The 19,391-nt window shown below is 40.7% G+C and overlaps 3 protein-coding genes across 11 annotated transcripts in view; all 3 read left to right on the top strand.

Annotated features, from left to right (window-relative positions):
* Positions 1–1,742: 1,742 nt before the first annotated feature.
* On the top strand, positions 1,743–3,940 carry mfsd5 (major facilitator superfamily domain containing 5). Its single transcript, XM_054783405.1, has 2 exons — positions 1,743–1,875; positions 2,139–3,940. The coding sequence occupies exon 2, from the start codon at positions 2,220–2,222 to the stop codon at positions 3,663–3,665; it is 1,446 nt and encodes a 481-aa protein (XP_054639380.1). The 5' UTR covers positions 1,743–1,875; positions 2,139–2,219; the 3' UTR covers positions 3,666–3,940.
* Positions 3,941–5,989: 2,049 nt separating this feature from the next.
* Positions 5,990–13,694, top strand: LOC129192983 (protein lifeguard 2-like). 6 transcript variants are annotated; one of them, XM_054797520.1, is made up of 13 exons: positions 5,993–6,203; positions 10,332–10,422; positions 10,580–10,609; positions 10,701–10,789; positions 10,888–10,952; positions 11,048–11,101; positions 11,182–11,232; positions 11,330–11,369; positions 11,970–12,007; positions 12,166–12,253; positions 12,346–12,441; positions 12,531–12,584; positions 12,676–13,692. In XM_054797520.1, exons 1-13 carry the CDS (start codon positions 6,189–6,191, stop codon positions 12,823–12,825), a joined length of 861 nt encoding a protein of 286 aa, XP_054653495.1. In that variant the 5' UTR covers positions 5,993–6,188; the 3' UTR covers positions 12,826–13,692. The 6 variants fall into 6 exon arrangements, with proteins under 6 accessions (XP_054653531.1, XP_054653513.1, XP_054653495.1 ...); XM_054797512.1 differs by lacking the exon at positions 5,993–6,203 and adding an exon at positions 7,093–8,677 and having other exon boundaries at positions 12,676–13,694; XM_054797556.1 differs by lacking the exon at positions 10,580–10,609 and having other exon boundaries at positions 5,990–6,203; positions 10,743–10,789; positions 12,676–13,693.
* A 578-nt stretch (positions 13,695–14,272) lies between these two features.
* The window catches only part of senp1 (SUMO specific peptidase 1), a 16,395-nt gene continuing 11,276 nt past the window's right edge, over positions 14,273–19,391 (top strand). For 2 of the 4 annotated variants that reach the window (XM_054782894.1, XM_054782877.1), the window contains exons 1-9: positions 14,273–14,872; positions 15,024–15,070; positions 15,157–15,338; positions 15,742–15,817; positions 15,946–16,099; positions 16,182–16,326; positions 16,405–16,523; positions 16,654–16,937; positions 17,066–17,129. In XM_054782894.1, coding sequence (XP_054638869.1) covers positions 14,733–14,872; positions 15,024–15,070; positions 15,157–15,338; positions 15,742–15,817; positions 15,946–16,099; positions 16,182–16,326; positions 16,405–16,523; positions 16,654–16,937; positions 17,066–17,129 — 1,211 coding nt within the window. In that variant the 5' untranslated portion in view covers positions 14,273–14,732. The remainder of the gene's footprint in view (positions 14,873–15,023; positions 15,071–15,156; positions 15,339–15,741; positions 15,818–15,945; positions 16,100–16,181; positions 16,327–16,404; positions 16,524–16,653; positions 16,938–17,065; positions 17,130–19,391) is intronic. The other 2 variants (XM_054782885.1, XM_054782904.1) reach the window with 2 other exon arrangements.

The following is a 19,391-nucleotide window of genomic DNA, read 5'->3' as shown; positions in this document are numbered from 1 at the left end:
CCGCTCTTGGTTGTTACAAACAACGTGGAGGTTAAGACCAGATAACATTTAACAACGCCACTTAGCTAAACAAAATGCCCAATTCAAGTGTCACTCTTTGGATGAATCCAAACACATTTTTCATGGACTTTGGACAGTCCAAATGCAGAGCGTACATCAGGCCAAATGTGGGTGCCTGAGGTGGGTTTTGGTCTTGCATGACAATATCTACCACAATAATGATAGCAGTCAATGGATCAAGATGGAGAGTCTTGGGAGCGCTAGGTTCATCTGCGTTGATGACAGTCAGTAGCCCAAAAGATACTTGTGCCCAGGCCTCGTTAGTGTTGGAATCCTGCAAAAAGTCAGACAACAAGACATTACTAAAGTGTAATGGGGCTTTCTTAACACAAGGAAATGACAGTAAAACTGTTTTAATATTAAAGCATTTTTTTAAATAAATGAAATGACTTACCTACCTACTTCCTGATGAAATGTATATATAAAAATGTATACTGAATCAATTAATTCATCAAAATTGGCATTAACTGGGGTTTACAACTCATTTTGAGTAATATTTTTTTAGGATATTATCAAGATAATATATCCTCAAAAGTGTCAAAGACAATACTTACAGCATTTACTGTTCTGTCACTCACTGTTATTTAGCTAGTTGTTAAAGACATATACCGTAATTTCTGGTATATAGGACGCTACTTTTTTCTTAAACTTTGAACCCTGCGGATTATACAGCGGTACGGCTAATTTATGTTCTTCCTGATTTCTTGTTTTTTTTGCAGGTTTGTCACACTTAAATATTTCAGATCATCAAACAAATTTAAATATTAGTCAATGACAACACAACTGAACACAAAATGCAATTTGTATTATTAAGGCAGAAAAAATCCAAAGCTACATGGCCCTGTGTGAAAAGGTGATTGCCTCCTAAACCTAATAACTGGCTGGGCCACCCTTAGCAGCAACAACTGCAATCATCTTTGCAGAATTGTTGTAATTCAGCCACACTGGAGGGTTTTCAAGCATGAAGCAACTTTTTAAGGTCATGCCACAGCATCTCAATAGGATTCAGGTCAGTCTTCATTTTGTTTTCCTTCAGCCATTCAGAGGTGTACTTGCTGGTGTGTTTTGGATGATTCCCCCGCAGCAGAACCCAAGTTGGTTTCAGCTTGAGGTCACCAAACAGATGGCCAGACATTCTCCTTCAGCAGAATTCATGGTTCCATTTATCACAGCAAGTCTTCCAGGTCCTGAAGCAGCAAAACAGCTCCAGACCACTTCAACTTGAAGCAACTGTTTGTTTTACTTTTTCATGCCCAGTGTCAATTCAACTGTAAAAGGTGAATATATAAAATATATTCTAGTAGAGGTATAAACTCCTTTACAATGTAAATATTTTTGTTTTATTTAACAATGTCTCTCATTGAAACAGTACCGTTGTCCACTGGAAAGGACATTGCATAAAAATGGGGGCACATTGTCTTCAGCCAATTAATGCCGAAAATTAGCATTTTACTCAATTTCAGGAAGATATAGCGTTGTAATGCATGAAAGGTTCTCAAACAAAACAATTCGGAAAAACTTGTCAAATTAACTTTAACGTAACTTTGAAATTTGTTTATATAGCAAAGTCCCTTTCCTGTTTGTATATTTAGTTGTTTAGTTTAAAAAATATATAATTTCTTTCGCCTTCCCTATGACATCTAAAGTAAACAAAGTAGGACTAGGACTGCCACCTCGTGGCAAAGTAAGAGACCCGGAAGTGAACGTCTTCTTAAAAAGACAGTCCTTTGTAAACTGGATACACGAACAGTTTGTCATGATTAATGGCATCAGCTCGTCGTTCGTGTTACAATAATGGAACAGTCTCCCACCTCGGTAAGAAACATTTCGACACCATATTGACGGAAACTAATGCTTACAACGGAGTCTCATTCTCCCAAGATTTATCATGGTAGCAAGTTAGCTTGGATGCTAGCGTCCATTTATCTACAAACACAATACAAGTAACGTCGAGCTAATTTATGTAAACGCCTTTTTAAAATAGTAGTGGCATGTTAATGTTTAATAGTGATCTTAACTGTAGACAGAAATGCCCGAAAAGCAACTTAACCATATTTCCTCATATTTCTTCACAACAGATGCTGAGGATTAGAAGGGAAGGAATGGTAAACGTCCAGAGAGCCCAAGTTTGAACTCAAGTGGGTGCAGTTTATCACACCATGTTGGTGACGGCATACCTTGCCATAATCCTGCTGCTTTTCCTGTGTGTTGGCCTTGAGCTCACAGCCCGTCGTCTCACCCCTCCTCAGCCGGCTCAGACGGCTGCAGCCAACCCAGCCTTCTTGCGCTTCCAGAGCGTCTTCCTCCGGGCCTACCTCCTGGCTCTCTGGGCGGATTGGCTCCAGGGTCCTTACCTGTATAAACTTTACCGCCACTACAGCTTTCTGGAGTCCCAGATAGCCATAATTTATGTGTGTGGCTTGGCCTCCTGTGTGCTGTTTGCTCCTTTTTCAGGCTGGCTCCCCCAAGCCTTGGGCCGCAGACATACTTGTCTGCTCTTTTGCCTATGTTACTCTGCTTGCTGCCTCACCAAGCTATCCAGGGACTATTTCGTTTTGATTGTAGGTCGCATTCTAGGAGGACTGTCCACATCCCTGCTCTCCACCACATTTGAGGCCTGGTATGTCCACCGGCATGTCAGCGTTCACGATTTTCCCAAGGAGTGGATTCCCAGCACCTTCAACAAAGCTGCCACATGGAACCATGGGCTCGCTGTGGGAGCTGGCCTGACTGCTAACTTGCTAGCTGAGTGGCTCCACTTGGGGCCGGTGGCTCCTTTTCTCCTGGCTGTGCCCTGTTTGGTGTGCTGTGCCTGGGTGGTGTTAACAGACTGGGGCAAGGAAGAGGCAGAAGGACATGAAAGTGACAAACAGACGCTTCTCCTTGGCGCTCCAAATGGGGGTTTGACTCGTATGACAGCAAAGGCCCGGTTCTCACGCAGCTGCAATGATGGACTTCGTTGCTTGCTCTCAGACAAGAGAGTCATGCTCTTAGGTGGCGTGCAGGCTCTATTTGAAAGTGTCCTCTACATCTTTGTTTTCCTTTGGACACCAGTACTGGACCCTCACGGTCCTCCTTTGGGGATAGTGTTTTCCTGCCTAATGGCTGCCAGTATGGCTGGCTCCTTAATGTACCGCCTAGCCACCTCTTCACACTATCGTCTGCAGCCTGGCCATGTACTCTGTTTGGCTGTTTTGATGGCTTTCTTCTCTTTATACATGCTAACCTTTTCCACCGCGCCAGGACAGCCAAGACCTCACGAATCCTTCCTCGCCTTCCTGTTCCTGGAACTGGCATGTGGACTTTACTTCCCCGCAGTCAGCTTTCTCCAGAGCAGGGTGATTCCTGAGGAGAAGCGGGCTGGAGTGCTGGCCTGGTTCCGCCTACCTCTGCACCTGCTGGCCTGTCTGGGTCTGCTGGCGCTTCACGGTGAGGTGTCAGGGACAGGCGGAGGGGAGGGCGGCAGCGGTACCAGACACATGTTTGGAGGCTGTGCAGTCATGATGCTGGTGGCTTTGATGGCTGTCGTCAGTTTGTTCACACTAGGCAGGAAAGACTCGGACCTCAGACTGGAGGGAGCCAGGGGAGAGGGCGAGATGTACTGAACAAGCATATCAGGTTTTCCTACATGTTTTTATCATTTCTTTGTGACCGAGAATAGTAGAAATCTGCAAACAAAAGGACATATTTTAAAGTAAAATCTAATTAGATTTTTGTTTTTCCATGGTACTGCTTGCTTTGTTTGTTTTTTTTTGTCTTTTTTTGCTGGTGCTTTTTTCTGTCAATCAAATTGCCAATGCAATTTGCCCAAAGGTTCTGGTTAATGCAATTTGTTTTTACAGGGTATATGTATTGATGTTAATAAAAGCTGTATGCTGTATGTCACAATATGTTTTTCCTCTATGAAGTTTGTATAGGAATGAAAGTGATGTTATATCAATCATCCAACCGCATGCACGCTGTCATGGCAAATGTGTTGACAGCGATTAGTTCTGCGGAAAACAGATCATATAACAAACTGAATGTGGTAGATCTCATTTTGCATAATTTTGAACTACTAATTTTCAATTTTCAACTACTTTTAGGAGTAAGTTTGAAAATAATTTTGAAAATTTGGATGGCATGATGGCCTAGTACAGTGGTGTCCAAAATGTTTCCACTGGGGGCCACTTTGATAGTTTTAATTTTGTAAAAAGGCTGAAAAAATTTATGTGTATTTAAAGGAAAACTGCACTTGTTTTGGAATTTTGCCCATCATCTACAATCCTTACGTGAAAACATGTAGCACATATTTATTTTCCTTTTCTGTGCGTTCTAATGAGAGAAAACGAGTTAGCACGAGCCAGCTAACATTGCACATCATGGGGAGGTATCTACAGTATTTTGACGATAAAGGCCTAAAAAAAAAACCTAAAAAATATGCCAACAGTGTTCCATTTACATAACTGACCTGTATAGTAACCAAGCTACAGCGATATTGTTATTGTCGCAGCTAACATGAAAAACTATTTATCTGGCGGAGTAACACAACGCCTCGCTAGTCTCAGCGTCACTCGCAACACCTCAAGACACTGCAACGGGACAGATGGAAAAGTGGATACTACTGGCTCTCAATGTGAAGACTCACGGATGCTCGTTTGCTGTCAGCATTTTTACCCGAGGACTGGAGCACAAGTCTTGTGCTGGAAGACACAGTCATTCTAATGAGAGCAGACATTGGAATTGTCGTCGCTGTTGACGGAAGTAGTGTTAGCTCCTATGGGCAATGTGAAATCAATGCGCCTAGGAAAGAGGTTTCAGTAATGTTTTAAGTCATCAAAGTAACGGCAAGAACTGATCTTACATGTTGTCATCAATGCACCTGTTAATGCATGATTACAGCATGTATATAAAACAATAAAACGTTGTTAGGGTTTTTTTAGAGGGCTTTATAGTCGAAATTGGTGCCTCCCATGACACGCAATGTTAGCCAGCTAATGCGAACGCGTTTTCTCTTGTAAGAACGCACAGAAAAGGGAAAGAAATATGTGTTCATGTTTCACATGAGGATTGTGGATGATGGGCAAAATTCCAAAAGTACAGTTTTCTTTTAAAGACAAAGTGTTGTGTTGTTAATAGTTAACTAGCAATTAGCAAATCAACACGCAATGGCTTTTTTGGTACATTGTGCCATTCTTCATCTGTTTTTTTTTTTTTTGGTTTAATTATATTTCCTCAATGTGCTGCAGGCCAATAAAAAAGGAGCTGTGGGCCGAAAATGGCCACGGGCCACACTTTGGAGACCCCATGCCTAGCAGTTAGCACATTAGCCTTAGGATCAAATAAGATCAAGGTTTGAGTCTGTGTTGGAACATCTCGGTGTGGAGTTTGCATGTTCCTGTGATTGGTGACCAGTCCAGGGTGTATCCTGCCTCTTGCCCAAAGGATGCTGGAATAGGCTCCAGCTAACCGTGACCGTGATCCGAATGAGGACAAGCGAAAATGGATAGAAAACTATGACTTGAGTGACACTGGACATTTCTATTCAAGTAAGTCTGTATTTATGTAAGGCTAAATGACATCAATAGTTCTTGGGCATTTTTTTCACATGGAACATGTCTAGGATCATGCTTCTTATACACAAAAACAGAAGGACCTTGATTTTCATTGCAATGCACACGTACAATACAAGGTTTCCTTTAAAACAGTGATTAGATTTGAATTGGTTTTACATTTGAATAGAGCAGCACTTAAGACACCGAGAAGTTTGTAGATTAATAATTCTCGATTGATTGTTTAATATTGCAATGTGATGTCACTGCAGAACATTCCATTCCAAACTTCTGTTGACTTCTCTTGACTTCTCCCATCCACACTGCCTATTTGTCCCAAATGGGGGGATGATTCAGTCCCAGCATCATCTTTATGTGTGCTGCAGCTTCACCTAGATGCTGCTAGAACATTCGTGTGTGGGTGAGGGAGGGAGAACTGCACGCCCCCCTGCTGCTGTTGCTGCTGCTGTGTTTTCACATTGCGTCACAATTTGGTCAGAGGGTGTTGAAGAGGCACCATCATCTCCCTAGAGTTCTGCCAAGTGAGACATCTTACAAACGACGTGGCTCGACTGTAACATCCCGACCAGCATCATCATGACGCAGGGCAAGGTAGGAGGACATCATGAGCGAAATGTTTGGCCTAGAATGTTACATAACATCCTCTAATCTAGAACATGCACGGACACTTACAATGATTTATCATAGCGTTGTCTTTGTGTTTCTGTGTCATTTGTCACATTAGGCACATCTGCACAATCTAATATGATCCAATACAAATAAGATACAGTACAACACAAATATCAGAAACGTTAGCTTTACAAAGGTAATGCTACATTTTTGTCTTGTACTTTGAAGTTATGAATCAATGCAGTGCATCATACTGACAACTGTTTCAGCTAAAAGAGGGACACAATCTTACACACAACTCACTGTATGATACACTTCAACAATCGTAACTACAACCACAATCAAACGTATTGTTAAATGAATATGTCTTTAGTAGTGTCAATCAAAACTGAGCATTATTATCTTTGCAAAGGGAGACTGTTCAGTAGAAGCGGCGTTTCCCATATACAGTATTAATTTGTAGTGGCCCGCCACAGATACATTTGGACCACTGCTAATAGATGTGGCGCTACCAGATAGTGATGGGGTTCAATTTAAGCAACAAAAAATTGAGGAGCCGTTTGGGAGCTGAAAGAGCTGACTCTTTTAACGGAGCTAAGCCAAAAGAACAGGCTCTCTTAAAGGAGCCAAAATTCCCATCACTACAACTTGATCACCTTGCTCATAAACAGTGGACTGTTCGTGTAGCTTGTCGTTACAACTCGGTGCATTATATAGCATTGTATAACTTTGCACATACGACCCTAGGAGTCTAGAGTTAAAACGGGGGTCGACTCAGCCGCAAATGAATGGAACAGAGTGTAGTACGCTATGGTCTGCCATGATGGTGAGCAAGAGGGGTGGGCGGGGCAAGGGGGATAGTAATGTACAATGTATTCACTAGCCCTGAGCGGGGTATAAAAGTTATACGATGTACTTACACTTTGGTAAAATGGATTAATGTTATTCACTGAACACAATGAATTTATATATATTGATATAAATGTGTAAAAAGTAGGGCTGTCAAAGTTAAAGTGTGGTGTGTTTATATTTTATTGTTAGTCGATTGCTACTCTTTATTAGTAAAAATGAAGTGGATTAGCTTACAATTCTTCGGGTAAGTGTCAGTAATTGATAAGCCTACTGTATTGCTATTTTCTCAGTTGCTATTACATATACTCACCAGAAGAGTGTGCGACTCACGAACCACACTGAGTGATGTTAACAAAATAAACACAAGTATTTTATTTTGATGAAATTATGGCAAATTTTAAATGAACAAATGAATAATCAAGTTTATTTGTACTTCTAAAAGGTAATTAAAGTGATTTCACTCACTTTTTTGTCTCTCCTACGTGATTATGTTTTTATGCATTTTACGTTATTATATGCAAATTAAACGATGGCGTCATCTAGCGAGTTGTAGGACAGCCAATAGCTACATTTCTTACTGAAAAGTTGGCAACCGTGGGCTTGGCAGCTGATGTGTAGCCAAAAGCGGGAACCGATATTGAGCAGAAATGGGCAAAGAATTTAGCTTCACATTCTTGGCAGATACCTCTCTCGACAAGACCAAAGTTATTTGTGTCGCTGTGAGTCGAGTTGTCACGAAGTACGTCGCCTGGAAGAAGAAAGAAGTTACTGGTGCACTGCAGGTATTTTTTAAATTGTCAATTATACAGTGGTACCGTGGAATATGAGTGTCCCAACTAACGAGGGTTTTTTGTTAGATACGAGCCGTCTCTCAGTTTTTTTTTTGGTGGCCTAGTGGTTAGCATGTTGGCCACACAGTCAGGAGATCCAGAAGATGTGGGTTCGAATCTCCTTTGGGCATCTCTGTGTGGAGTTTGCATGCGTGCGTGGGTTTTCTCCAGGTAACTTGGCAACTCTAAATTGTGTGAGTGTGAATGGTTTCTATATGGTCTATACAGTATGTGCCCTGCGATTGGCACTTCTGTTTTAGCTTTACCCTCCTTGATACGAACCACATAAAAACACATTCACCAGCTGTCATGCACATTTTGGCCAATCAGAAGCCTGAAAAGTCTACTTCAAGTGATAGATAATAGTGATAATAGTGGTGTACTCGCTCATCCCTAAAATATACGATTCAACAGTTACATTTGTTGATATAGACATTAATCTTACATTATAATATAAAGAAGCCAATTCTATGAAAGTGGCATTCTTACAAAAAAAACATTAAAAAAATACAATTATTTCTAAATAGCTACATCAAATTTTATGTAAAGGGATATCAATTTTGGAAATATAGGCCATTATTTTATTCAAAAGATAATATACTGTACACTTAAAATAGCATTTTTTTGCATGTTGAGTCTTGTTCCACTGTCTTGTCAACAGTCTGTGAACGCACCATTTAGCGTTCTCCCACAATGCACAGGTAGATTACTATACTGTATTTTTCCCCTTTTTCTTTCATCCCAAATGCTGATACTATGTGGGAGTGCATACAGGTAAGATTTGATGACCTTATTAAGTGCAACCTGCATATTTGAACTCCAGGCTGGTAGTGGTGAATGGTGGGTCTGTATTAATTTTGTGCTTTTAATTTGATGTTTTTTCTGTGATAGTTTTACACAATACCTAATAAATTACATCACTATAACGTAGGTGTGGTTTGCTGGTGTGTTGAATCTTTCCCGGTGACTATAGTGCCCTGGTAATGCTTGCGCTGGTAATGCTATTTACAGCCATTTTTGTCTTCAGCCATGGTCACATTGACACAAGCCCCCAAGTAGTGTCCTTGGCTATGCCTGCGTTAATACAGTGTTGCCAACTTGGCGACTTTGTCGTGAAATCTGGTGATATTCCAAACCCTCATGGCAACATATTTTCTCAAAAGCGACTAAGTGACAAATGTAGCTCCTTTTTCTGGCGTCGTTGGGAAGTTTTCTGGTATTTGGGGACTTAAAAGCGAAAGCATGTATTGATCTGCAGTTTAAATTTCACTGATCAGCAGCGGGTGCTGCTGAGACGTCCGCCCCGTCCCGCCCCAAAGCAGTCACAAGCCCTCAGTGCATTGTCAGTTCCCACGGCACACTGAGGGCATGCACAAGGCGCGATGCCGCCGGCGTGGATCTTGCCCTGTTTTTCAGAGCGGGATCTTAAACATAAATGTTTCTTAATCTTCATTAAATTACTACTCATTACACTCAATCCTCATTCCTCATGTTTCAAAACGTGTGATGGAAGAATGATGTGTGATAAGTCAAACAACTAGTCCTAACTATAAGATAAGAGGTGGAGGCTAGAGGCGAGTCCAGATGTAATAATAACGCCGTCTAGACTTTGAGAGGCGGTGGCCGAGATAAAATATTAAAATTATTTCATTTTTATGAAGTGAATGCCAATTTTAAATTAACAAACTAAGAATCAAGTTTATTTGTAGTTCTCAACATAATGAAGGTGTTTTTACGCAGGTTTTTGTCTCTCCTACAAGGTTATGCTTTTTTCCTACAGCATCTCTTACAACATCATGTGCAAATAATATATAAATGAGCCAAGGACATCATCTAGCAACTTCTAGGCTAGCCAATAGCTACTTTTCTTACTGAGGAGTTGGTAAATAACAGCTCGTACACAAATTTTAGCTCGCAGTTCAAAGCAAAAAATCAGACGAGACATCTCGCATCTAAAAAACACTTGTTAGTCGAGACACTCGTATGCCAAGGTAACGCTGTATAAATGACAATAAAAAAACCCAGCAGTGCTCCACCTTCTCTCTTCTCTCTGGCAGTTAACGTATGTACTCCTGTACAACTCATCTCAAGGCGAGAGTAGATGCAAGAAACTTTGGTCAGGGTGCCATCTTCCAGGGCTTTGAAGCTAAACTTACCATTGAAAATACGTTTTTCTTTGTTCATTTCTGCTCAATATTTGTTTCCATTTGTGGCTCCACATCCACCGGTAGGTTTTCTCAAACTATGGTGTGGGCCGAGGATCAAACAGTACCTGCGCACGTTAATCATCCATTGTTTTGTTCATTGATGTATGCTGCTGCCTTTCTTGGCCAGGTTGCCCTTGTGAAGTGAAAGAGGTCTTGAGCTCAAAGTGTCTTTTATCTGGTTAAATAAAGGTTAAATAAAAAAAAAAATGTTGTCCTTTCAGCCCTCGCTCGCTAGCAAGGCCTTCGGTGACTCATCCAGTGGACAGTCCTCAGTGTCACCTTCTCCTCCAAGTTATGAGGAAGCTACTGCAGGTACGTATAAACCTCATCCGCAAACAACTATCAGTGACACAATAGGTATACATGCACATTTCGATAAGTTAAATGATCATCTATCGGCAGTGTTCATCAAACCTGAACATTATTTGTAAATATTTTATGATAAAACTCTGGTTTTGGATCTTTTTAGATTGTGCAGGTGCACATTATAATCTGGCTGGTGAGTCTGCATTTATCAAGGGATGTATAGGTTTACAAAATTGGAGTTTACATCTAACTTTGCGTTGATTAACTATAATTGGTCCACGTAGGCACAAGTGAACCTTCCTACAATGACGTTGAGATGCTTACAGAGTTCACTTGGGATGATCGGAACATCCGCAGGATCTTCATACGAAAGGTATTATGATGATGATGAGCTTTATTTATATACGCATTTTACAATCTCAGATGTCTAATGAATCTTTTTGAAAACTGACAATCATACTTTTGCTGAAGGTGTACACCATCCTGATGGTCCAGCTCTTGGTGACTCTTGCTATTGGGTGTCTTTTCACTTTCTGGTGAGTCAGCCATTTTTACTTATGCAGCATGTAAAGATACCATATTGGGCATCCTTAAAAAATGTACTTAAAAAAATCTACTTTTTTCTTTTCAGTGATCCCGTGAAAGACTACATTCAAACCAACCCAGGGTGGTACTGGGCCTCTTAGTAAGTCGTATAATAAGTGCAGCTAGTCTGTACCCACCTTCATCTCACTTTTATCTAACAATACTTCCGTTGTGCAACAGCGGCGTGTTTTTCGTGACATATTTGACTCTGTCTTGCTGCTCTGCACCAAGGTAAAGTCTCACAGTCATGGAGAAGACCGAAAAGTAAGCATAAACTCATCATCTCATCTTTTAAAATGCTAAAATATCTGTTTACTCTGGTCCACAGGAGACAGTTTCCATGGAATGTAATCCTGCTCGGCATCTTTGTAAGTACAAGGCTTCTAAACATATTGTACATTTTTGTTTAGATTTAAATTATTTGTGTATTTGGCAGAACTTTTTATCCTTGAGTGATTTGGATATACAGATGCATCTCAACAGCATGAAAAAGTTGTTATTTCAGGAGTTCAATTCGGACCAAGAGACCAATTAATGTTTTTTAGGATAATTAGCTGATCAGAGCACATATTGAACATTTTGGCAATTTCTAAAATGTAATGAGATGCTAAATTTCGGGGGTTTTCATCAGTTGTGAGCTTTTATCATCAAAATGATTAAGAAATTAAATACATTCTTGAAATATTTCACTCTGTGTGACATACAGCATACAGCTTTTATTAATATCAAAGCATATGCAGTGGTGTGACAAACCAATGTTAATTACTGTGGTTGTATTGTAATTTGTAGTGGTGTTGAACTGTGCAGTGCAGTTGTACACCACTGCAAACTACAATATTAAACCTCCTGTCAGTGTTGAACAAAACAGGCTATCTTTGTTAAAGCAGAATATTTACTAAAGCAGTGCTCACAAGTCACTTTTGCCTGACGAGAAGCTGGAGTTCCACATTTCTACTCTCCTGTTACAGACGCTCTCGCTCTCCTACATGACAGGGATGCTGTCCAGGTACTGTTTACGCTGATTAATAAAAATGTCTGTTACTTTGCATCATATGTTTTAGCATGCAGTCAAGAATCTCTCGAACCAGTTTATAAACAGCAATTTATTGTTGTTTAGTGTGTACTCTCACCATATTTTGTTGGTTATTTTGCTTGTCGTCAAAGCTTCTACAACACCAAGTCAGTGATTATGTGTTTGGGCATCACAGCGACAGTCTGTCTCCTGGTCACAATCTTGAGTTTCCAAACTAAGGTGATATAATTACACTGGCTATTTACAAAGCATTGAAACTTGTAAGAGCTTTTAGCAGTTAGCGTTTAACTTAATTTCCTTGCTCTATCTAGGTTGATGTTACATCATACCAAGGTGTGCTCCTCATCTTCTGTATGGTCATGTTTATCTCTGGACTGGTGCTTGCTGCAGTTCTTCCCTTTCAATATGTATGTACAACTATCTTCGAAAAGCCATGCTGGTTTTATATGTGATTAAAATGTAAGATAAAAGAATGTCGTTTACCTGTGCCATTTAGGTACCTTGGTTAGATACCACCTATGCCATTTTGGGAGCCATATTATTCACCATGGTAAGTTCACCGTGTCATATCCAGACCATGCGTTGTGTAGACCACATTATTAGCGGCTAAGATCTACATTTATATGCATTGTCTTGTGCAGTTTTTGGCATTTGACACTCAGCTCCTCATGGGGAACAAGCGCTACACCATGAGCCCAGAAGAGTACATTTTTGCCACTCTCAGCATCTACCTGGATATCATCTACATCTTCTCTTTCTTTCTCCAAATTTTTGGAACAAGACGCGAGTAAAAAAAAAAAGTATTTTACAGGCTTGCATAACAGGGAGGCACCAGTATTAATAATGGTAAACAATGGTCAGTATGTATTGATAGTCATAGCATTTTGGTGGATGTGGTGACATATCCTCAATTTGCAATCCAGATATTGTGTCTGAAATTAATATTATTGTGACTCACATGTGACACGTAGCAATTATACAGTACATACACATCTGTCGATATCGGCACCCAACAAGTTTTGAACCTCCCCTTCCATTCTAGGATGCTGTGGACATGTTTGCTGTTAGATGACATAGCCAGTGCATTGTGAGCATGTCATCCTTGCAGAATTTCAATGATTAAACCTTGTGTGTGTACTGTACTGTATGAGTTTGAAGTCTGCATACTATTCTACTTCACGTTAAAGATGCCAATTCATGAAGTATTAGACCGTGCACAGCTCAAAAAAGCCTATACCAATGCAATCATTTCATCATTGAACTGAGGATGAAGTAATTTAGTGGTTGGAATCACACACTGTGTATTGTCGTTGTTTTAAAATAGGATTATTTTGACAGAATGAACATCTTATTATTTGCTTAATAGTATTGAGTTCTGATATAAGTTCAGTCTGATTATGTGGTTATTACGATAGTGCCACTCTCAAAGGCCTACATTTTAGGAGGGCTGATTCTATATATTTGATGGTATTTGAAGTTTATTTTTGTATGACAAATTGATATATTTCAGGAAGTGTGAGTGTGAAGCATTATATTTATTTGGAATGTGGCCTTGGAGTACATTGACAAAGCAGCAATGCAGTCTAAAGAAGTGTGAACACTCACTCTGCATGTACAATGTAGTGTTACATTAATAAAGAGTGAATGTATACACATTTGTTTATTGTATTGACTACTTTTTCCTTACACACAAAAGCATAAACTATAAAAAAAGAACATGTCTGAGCAGAAAGTGTTTCTGTTTTTGTATATTTTATTTCAGCATTAACACAAAATGTGTAAACTTGTATAGTTCGTTGTAACTCACTGTATTCCAGTGGGAAGTCCAAAATGTGAGGCAGGCCTCCGTTGAGAGGCGCTAGAAGACTGGGAGGCGCAGCAGCTTGAGAAAAATAAAGAAGATATATATTTTCCAAACCTGCTTAGCTAACTTCTGATATGACTGATGATGATTTTTTAGTTCCTAATTTGAGAGAGGATACAGATGCCTAATGACCTTTTGGATATACTGTATATCAAAAAAAGCTGCTCCTTCACAAATAAGCAAATTTAATGATGTTTGACAGAAACATTACTGATCATCGTTTTTAATTATTGTGTTTTACTAGTAAATAAAAATGATTTCGTGGTCAACACCGGCAGCTGTGACTTGACGCGAGGCGCTCACCTCCAACCGGCAACCAACCAGTAATATGTCGACATACTCGTTCTCAAGTGGCCCGGCCATCCAATCAAATCCTTCAATGGTGGAGCACCTCGTTTCAGCCATGTTGTGGTTTTGAATGAGGAAGAAGCGGGAGATACTACACATCAACGAGTTTTTTGGTCATTTAAAGTGTCGTTCACGATATGTTAACTGTCTAGTGTGAGGCACAACGTGATAACCGTTATTCCGAATGCATTGGTTGTGACTTAACGCGTCCCTGTTGTAATTTAAACATACTTCTGTAAATTAGCCGCGCTGCTAACAACGTTGGCTAGCAAGGTAGTTAGCATTGTGTATAGGCGGGCTAGCTAATTCTACGGCAACTAGCCAGTGGTGAGTGGGAAACCGTTTGAAATTAGCCCAGTTTAACGTGCCCCGCTCGAATGACTCGCGTTAACTTAATTTCTGTCGGCTCCCAAAACCGCTAGACGGCACGCACTTGTAGCGATATATATCGGCAAACCGGTGGCGTTAATTAGCACACTTAAAACCATGCTGAATAAACTATATGAATGGCTAGAGTCAGGCGTAGACAATGTTCGCAATGGTGTTCCAGCTGCAGAGCCGTCTCTTGCAGACCGACCACCTGGGGATGATCACGTCAGGATGAGAAGGAAAAGACCACTTGAATGGTAGGGCTTATAAACGTTATTTTCGTAACAGTCACACACTTTAAGAAACTTCAAGTAATTCAATGTGTCAAAATTAATTTAAAGCTCTTTTTGTAATGACAGCTACGTGTCCGTTGTTCTATGATCAATTGTGTCAATCTCTTCTTTTAAGTTTGGAAGACGGACAGGATGGATTAGCAATAAAGAAATCTCGAATGGGTAATTTCAATATCACCCTATTATCCATCATGACTCATTTATTATGAAATGTTCACATCTGTAGTTACCGTCTTGTCTCTCTTCAGGAGGGCTTATTGACACTGTCCTGATTACAGCTGAAGGTGTAAAGAATCGAAGCTTCAGTGTGGCAACATGGATGAAAAACAGTGTGAGCCCTACCTTGAGAAAAGTACTGCCTACCTCATCTGGGCCTTCACTAGAACAGCCACAGCCCTCAACATCAACTGCAAGATGGACACCAATGCATGTAAGTAAAGCAACAGTTTTCAAAGTTTTTACACAAAGTACCACCTCAAAAATACTACCACCGTTCTTGCTGCCTCCGCTTACCATCATGGTTTAGCTTAGAATAGGTGGCTTGTACTCAGGCACGTTGTGGCGTATTAGGTAAGTTAAACATTAATATTGCATCAATTTAATGTTAGTGCATATTCAGAAACTCTAATATTTGTATTTCTACAATTATGTAATATGTAAATGTGTCTGTTACAATTTTTTTATTTTTAAAAAACACTAGATGGAGCCCACATAGCGTCAGTGGTACTCGTACTACAGCTTGAGAATGAAGAAAGTGAAGAATTTTAAGGCGCATACATGTATGGGTATCAGAGTTGTTTATTCTGACATTGTACATATCTTATTTTCTTAAGAGCTACAAAAGACACTCATTGGATCAGACCTTTGCAGCTCCCTCGACGACGTTGGAGTGGAAAACCTCTAAATCAGGTGAGTTAATTTTTTTAAGGTGTTGCATCAGGGTTATGCATCATGGGTGCTGTTTTGAACTATTGTGATCACTTTTATGCAATCCTAGAAATGCTTGGTATTGAAAAATCTCTTTGGGTATTCTGAAGTTTGCAGACGGCAAGTGCACATCAGTCCTATCAATCGTGACGCTCCAAAAACAAATGGGCATTTATGCAGCTTGCCATCCACTATCACATCAAAATTTCACCCCTCTGCACGGCTTGGCAGGCCCATAAACTTCAGAACATACACCGCACCAAGGTACTAGAAACATTGCAAATACTTAAGTCTTTTAGCTGTGTACTCGGGGTTGGTTTGGTTTCATTACATTTTGTTTTCATAGTGTGCTTAGTGGAGCGTCTACAACAAGCAGCTCTAGCAGCAGCATGTATGAGAAGACCTTTCCAATCAAAGTGGTTCAAAGCCCGTCACACAGAACTTCATCGGGTCACATACATCACACCAAGCCCTGCTGCACGGCACAGGAGGTGAGAGGCCACAATATCATACAATTTTTGTTACTTATTTTTTTTCTTTGATAACTCAAGGCTATTATATGCGTCCAGTCTGTTTGTTTAGAGGAGAAGGAGGTCTACAGGCAGCTTTTGAACATGGTCTCAGGTGGTCAGTCGTCTTGTCTTCACAACGGCCGCTCGCATTCCATTGTGAGGTCACACCGAGATTTGTACGTACACACATTTACAGTATGTAGGTTGCCAATGTGTATTGTTTCCTGTCAAACTTAGGAATCTGCTCTTTATGCTTTAGCAACACCGGCTTGTTGACTATTTGTTTAATCTTCACATTCTTATCAGCACCAGCTTTCTGAGCACCAGCCGCAGACTGCTACAGTTTTCTTCCCCTGCTGGTTCAGCGGCAGGGGATACTTCAGAGGGACCAAGCAGTCCTCCCAGCCCCAGGGGAGTTTCAAGCCAGAGCTCCAGCAACCTTCCCAGCCCAGTGGGGATCACCTGCAAACCAGGGAAACCAACTTGGTCTCAGGACACGGACCTCAGCACCATTAAATCTGCTCCTTTCATGTCAGCTCCCTCCCCATCTGCAGTGCAGAACAACTCGTCTCAGGACAGTCAGTCATCAGGTAAGTTCGTCACCCTCTTTTTTATTTTTATCTTTTACTTTTATTTATTTTTTGGTACACTTGTAATGAATTGTTGGATGAATTGCAAATTTGCTTATGCCTCTATGTCTTTTGCATTTGTCTTCTAGCTCATGATGGTGACTCAGTTATTATTGTAAATGAGCAGAAGGGTAAAAAGCAAGACAGCGCAAGGTTAGATTTGTTTTCTGGCTTTTGGAAGAAATATATATACAGTCAAACTTGTCTATAGCGGCCACTAGAGGGAGTCTGCAAAAGTGGCCGCTATAGGCAGGTGGCCTCTATAGACAGGTTGGCGTCCAGTTTGAATGTTGACCAGTAGAGGAAAAAAAGGGGGAAAAAATAATAATAATGTTGACTAGTAGAGGGCACTGCGGACTGCGGAAAAAAGTTGTACAGCACTACTAGGCATGTTATTATCATGGTTCATGGTTTTAATCCTGAACATGCATGAGTCAAACAGTAGCACATCACATAGTACAATTCACAATTTTGCATGTCCAAAAAGGAGTAGAAAGAAGCAAATCTTATTTAATCCTACCCCTCATCAGTTTCACATCAGTTGCAATACATTTATTCACCTCTTGTTCTTCCAAGTGTACTTTGTAGGTCTACATGACAATGTAGTGCAATCATAGCCAAGGTTTTTACTTACTAAAAGGAAGCTAGACGCTTAATATTAACTGATAGACTATATCCACGACCCACAGAACAAAGCTGTGCTAGTAATGTCTTACGCTTGTTTTTAATATTTTACTTTTTATACGGCAGAGTGTCATTACAGTTTTAGTTCATCAGGAGGTGACGGGAAGTGACGGTGGGCGTCCCGAGCAGGAGAGCTAGGCTCAGTGCTAGCTGTGAGTTTCGAGAGAGTTGGGAAGTGTGTTTATGTTGGCGTGGATGTAAAGTCCTGCAGTGTTCTCCGCTGTTAATAAAGCCATTAAAGTGCATCGGCGACGTGAGTCTCTCCTTCCCCACAACAAGCGGCATTACAGTATTGACCAGTGCACACCAAGAAATAAACGGTGTCATTTCTTACAGGCATTGGCTGGACAGCTATGTAGTGGGGCTTGTTTAACCTTTGCCTTGTGGGCAAGCAGGAAGGAGAGACGATGCTGAGAGATGTGTGTGTGTTCTGAGCTGCTTTTTGGTGGCCGCATTCAATAAATAAAGTTGGCAGAAGCAACAGGAGAAGTTTCCTTCTTTGCTTCGGAGCTGAGTAACAATGATAAGTTAACAGACTAGTAGCGAACGGGAAAGAAGACGGCTTTTTTTTTGCCGCATGCATGCTAGCGTATGTTTTTTTTTTATTATTATTGTAGCGTCGCTGGGAGCACGTCCTGTTCCCAGACTACTTTGCGGTAATGTTTTGGTGCAAATGCTCTTAAAGTTACATGTTTGACCAGAAAATAGCAAACTCAAAAGAAGACGGCTTTTTTATGTCAAACAACTGACAGTTTGTGTGGATCTTGTGAATGATTGTGACTGAGCTAGGACTCAGTAATTAAAGTCTACACACGACGGCTACATTGATTGAAAAACGAAACTTTTTCGTGCAAGCCGTCGTGTGTAGACTTTAATTACTGAGTCCTAGCTCAGTCACAATCATTCACAAGATCCACACAAACTGTCAGTTGTTTGACATAAAAAAGCCGTCTTCTTTTGAGTTTGCTATTTTCTGGTCAAACATGTAACTTTAAGAGCATTTGCACCAAAACATTACCGCAAAGTAGTCTGGGAACAGGACGTGCTCCCAGCGACGCTACAATAAAAAAAAACAAAAAAAACATACGCTAGCATGCATGCGGCAGCGGGAGCATAACTGAGTTTGGTTGTACTTAATTGAAGTATTTTAGAATGTACTCACATTATTTTCTATCAATCCTCATCCACAAATCCATCAAAGTCCTCATCTTCTGTATTCGACAAAAAAAAAGCCGTCTTCTTTCCCGTTCGCTACTAGTCTGTTAACTTGTCAGTGTTATTCAGCTCCGAAGCAAAGAAGGAAACTTCTCCTGTTGCTTCTGCCAACTTTATTTATTGAACGCGGCCACCAGAGAGCAGCTCAGAACACACACACATCTCTCAGCATCGTCTCTCCTTCCTGCTTGCCCACAAGGCAAAGGTTAAACAAGCCCCACTACATAGCTGTCCAGGCAATGCCTGGAACAAGTGACACCGTTTATTTCCTGGTGTGAGACAATGTGCACTGGTCAATACTGTAATGCCCCCTGTTGTGGGGAAGGAGAGACTCACATCGCCGATGCACTTTAATGGCTTTATTAACAGCGGAGAACACTGCAGGACTTTACATCCACGGCAACATAAACACACTTCCCAACTCTCTCAAAACTCACGACTAGCACTGAGCCTAGCTCTCCTGCTCGGGACGCCCACCGTCACTTCCTGATGAACTAAAGCTGTAATGGCACTCTG

Source organism: Dunckerocampus dactyliophorus, chromosome 1 (assembly GCF_027744805.1).
Source record: "Dunckerocampus dactyliophorus isolate RoL2022-P2 chromosome 1, RoL_Ddac_1.1, whole genome shotgun sequence".
NCBI classification, from domain to species: Eukaryota; Metazoa; Chordata; class Actinopteri; order Syngnathiformes; family Syngnathidae; genus Dunckerocampus; species Dunckerocampus dactyliophorus.
Note: the sequence above shows the minus strand (reverse complement) of the source record. Positions and strands in the feature narration are given on the sequence as shown.

Coding starts and splice junctions, on each gene's coding strand:
- LOC129192983 (XM_054797512.1), top strand. Junction 10,610..10,700: donor TGCACATTATAATCTGGCTG/GTGAGTCTGCAT, acceptor TGGTCCACGTAG/GCACAAGTGAACCTTCCTAC. Junction 10,953..11,047: donor GGGTGTCTTTTCACTTTCTG/GTGAGTCAGCCA, acceptor TTTTCTTTTCAG/TGATCCCGTGAAAGACTACA.
- mfsd5 (XM_054783405.1), top strand. CDS start 2,220: ATGTTGGTGACGGCATACCTTGCCATAATCCTGCTGCTTTTCCTGTGT.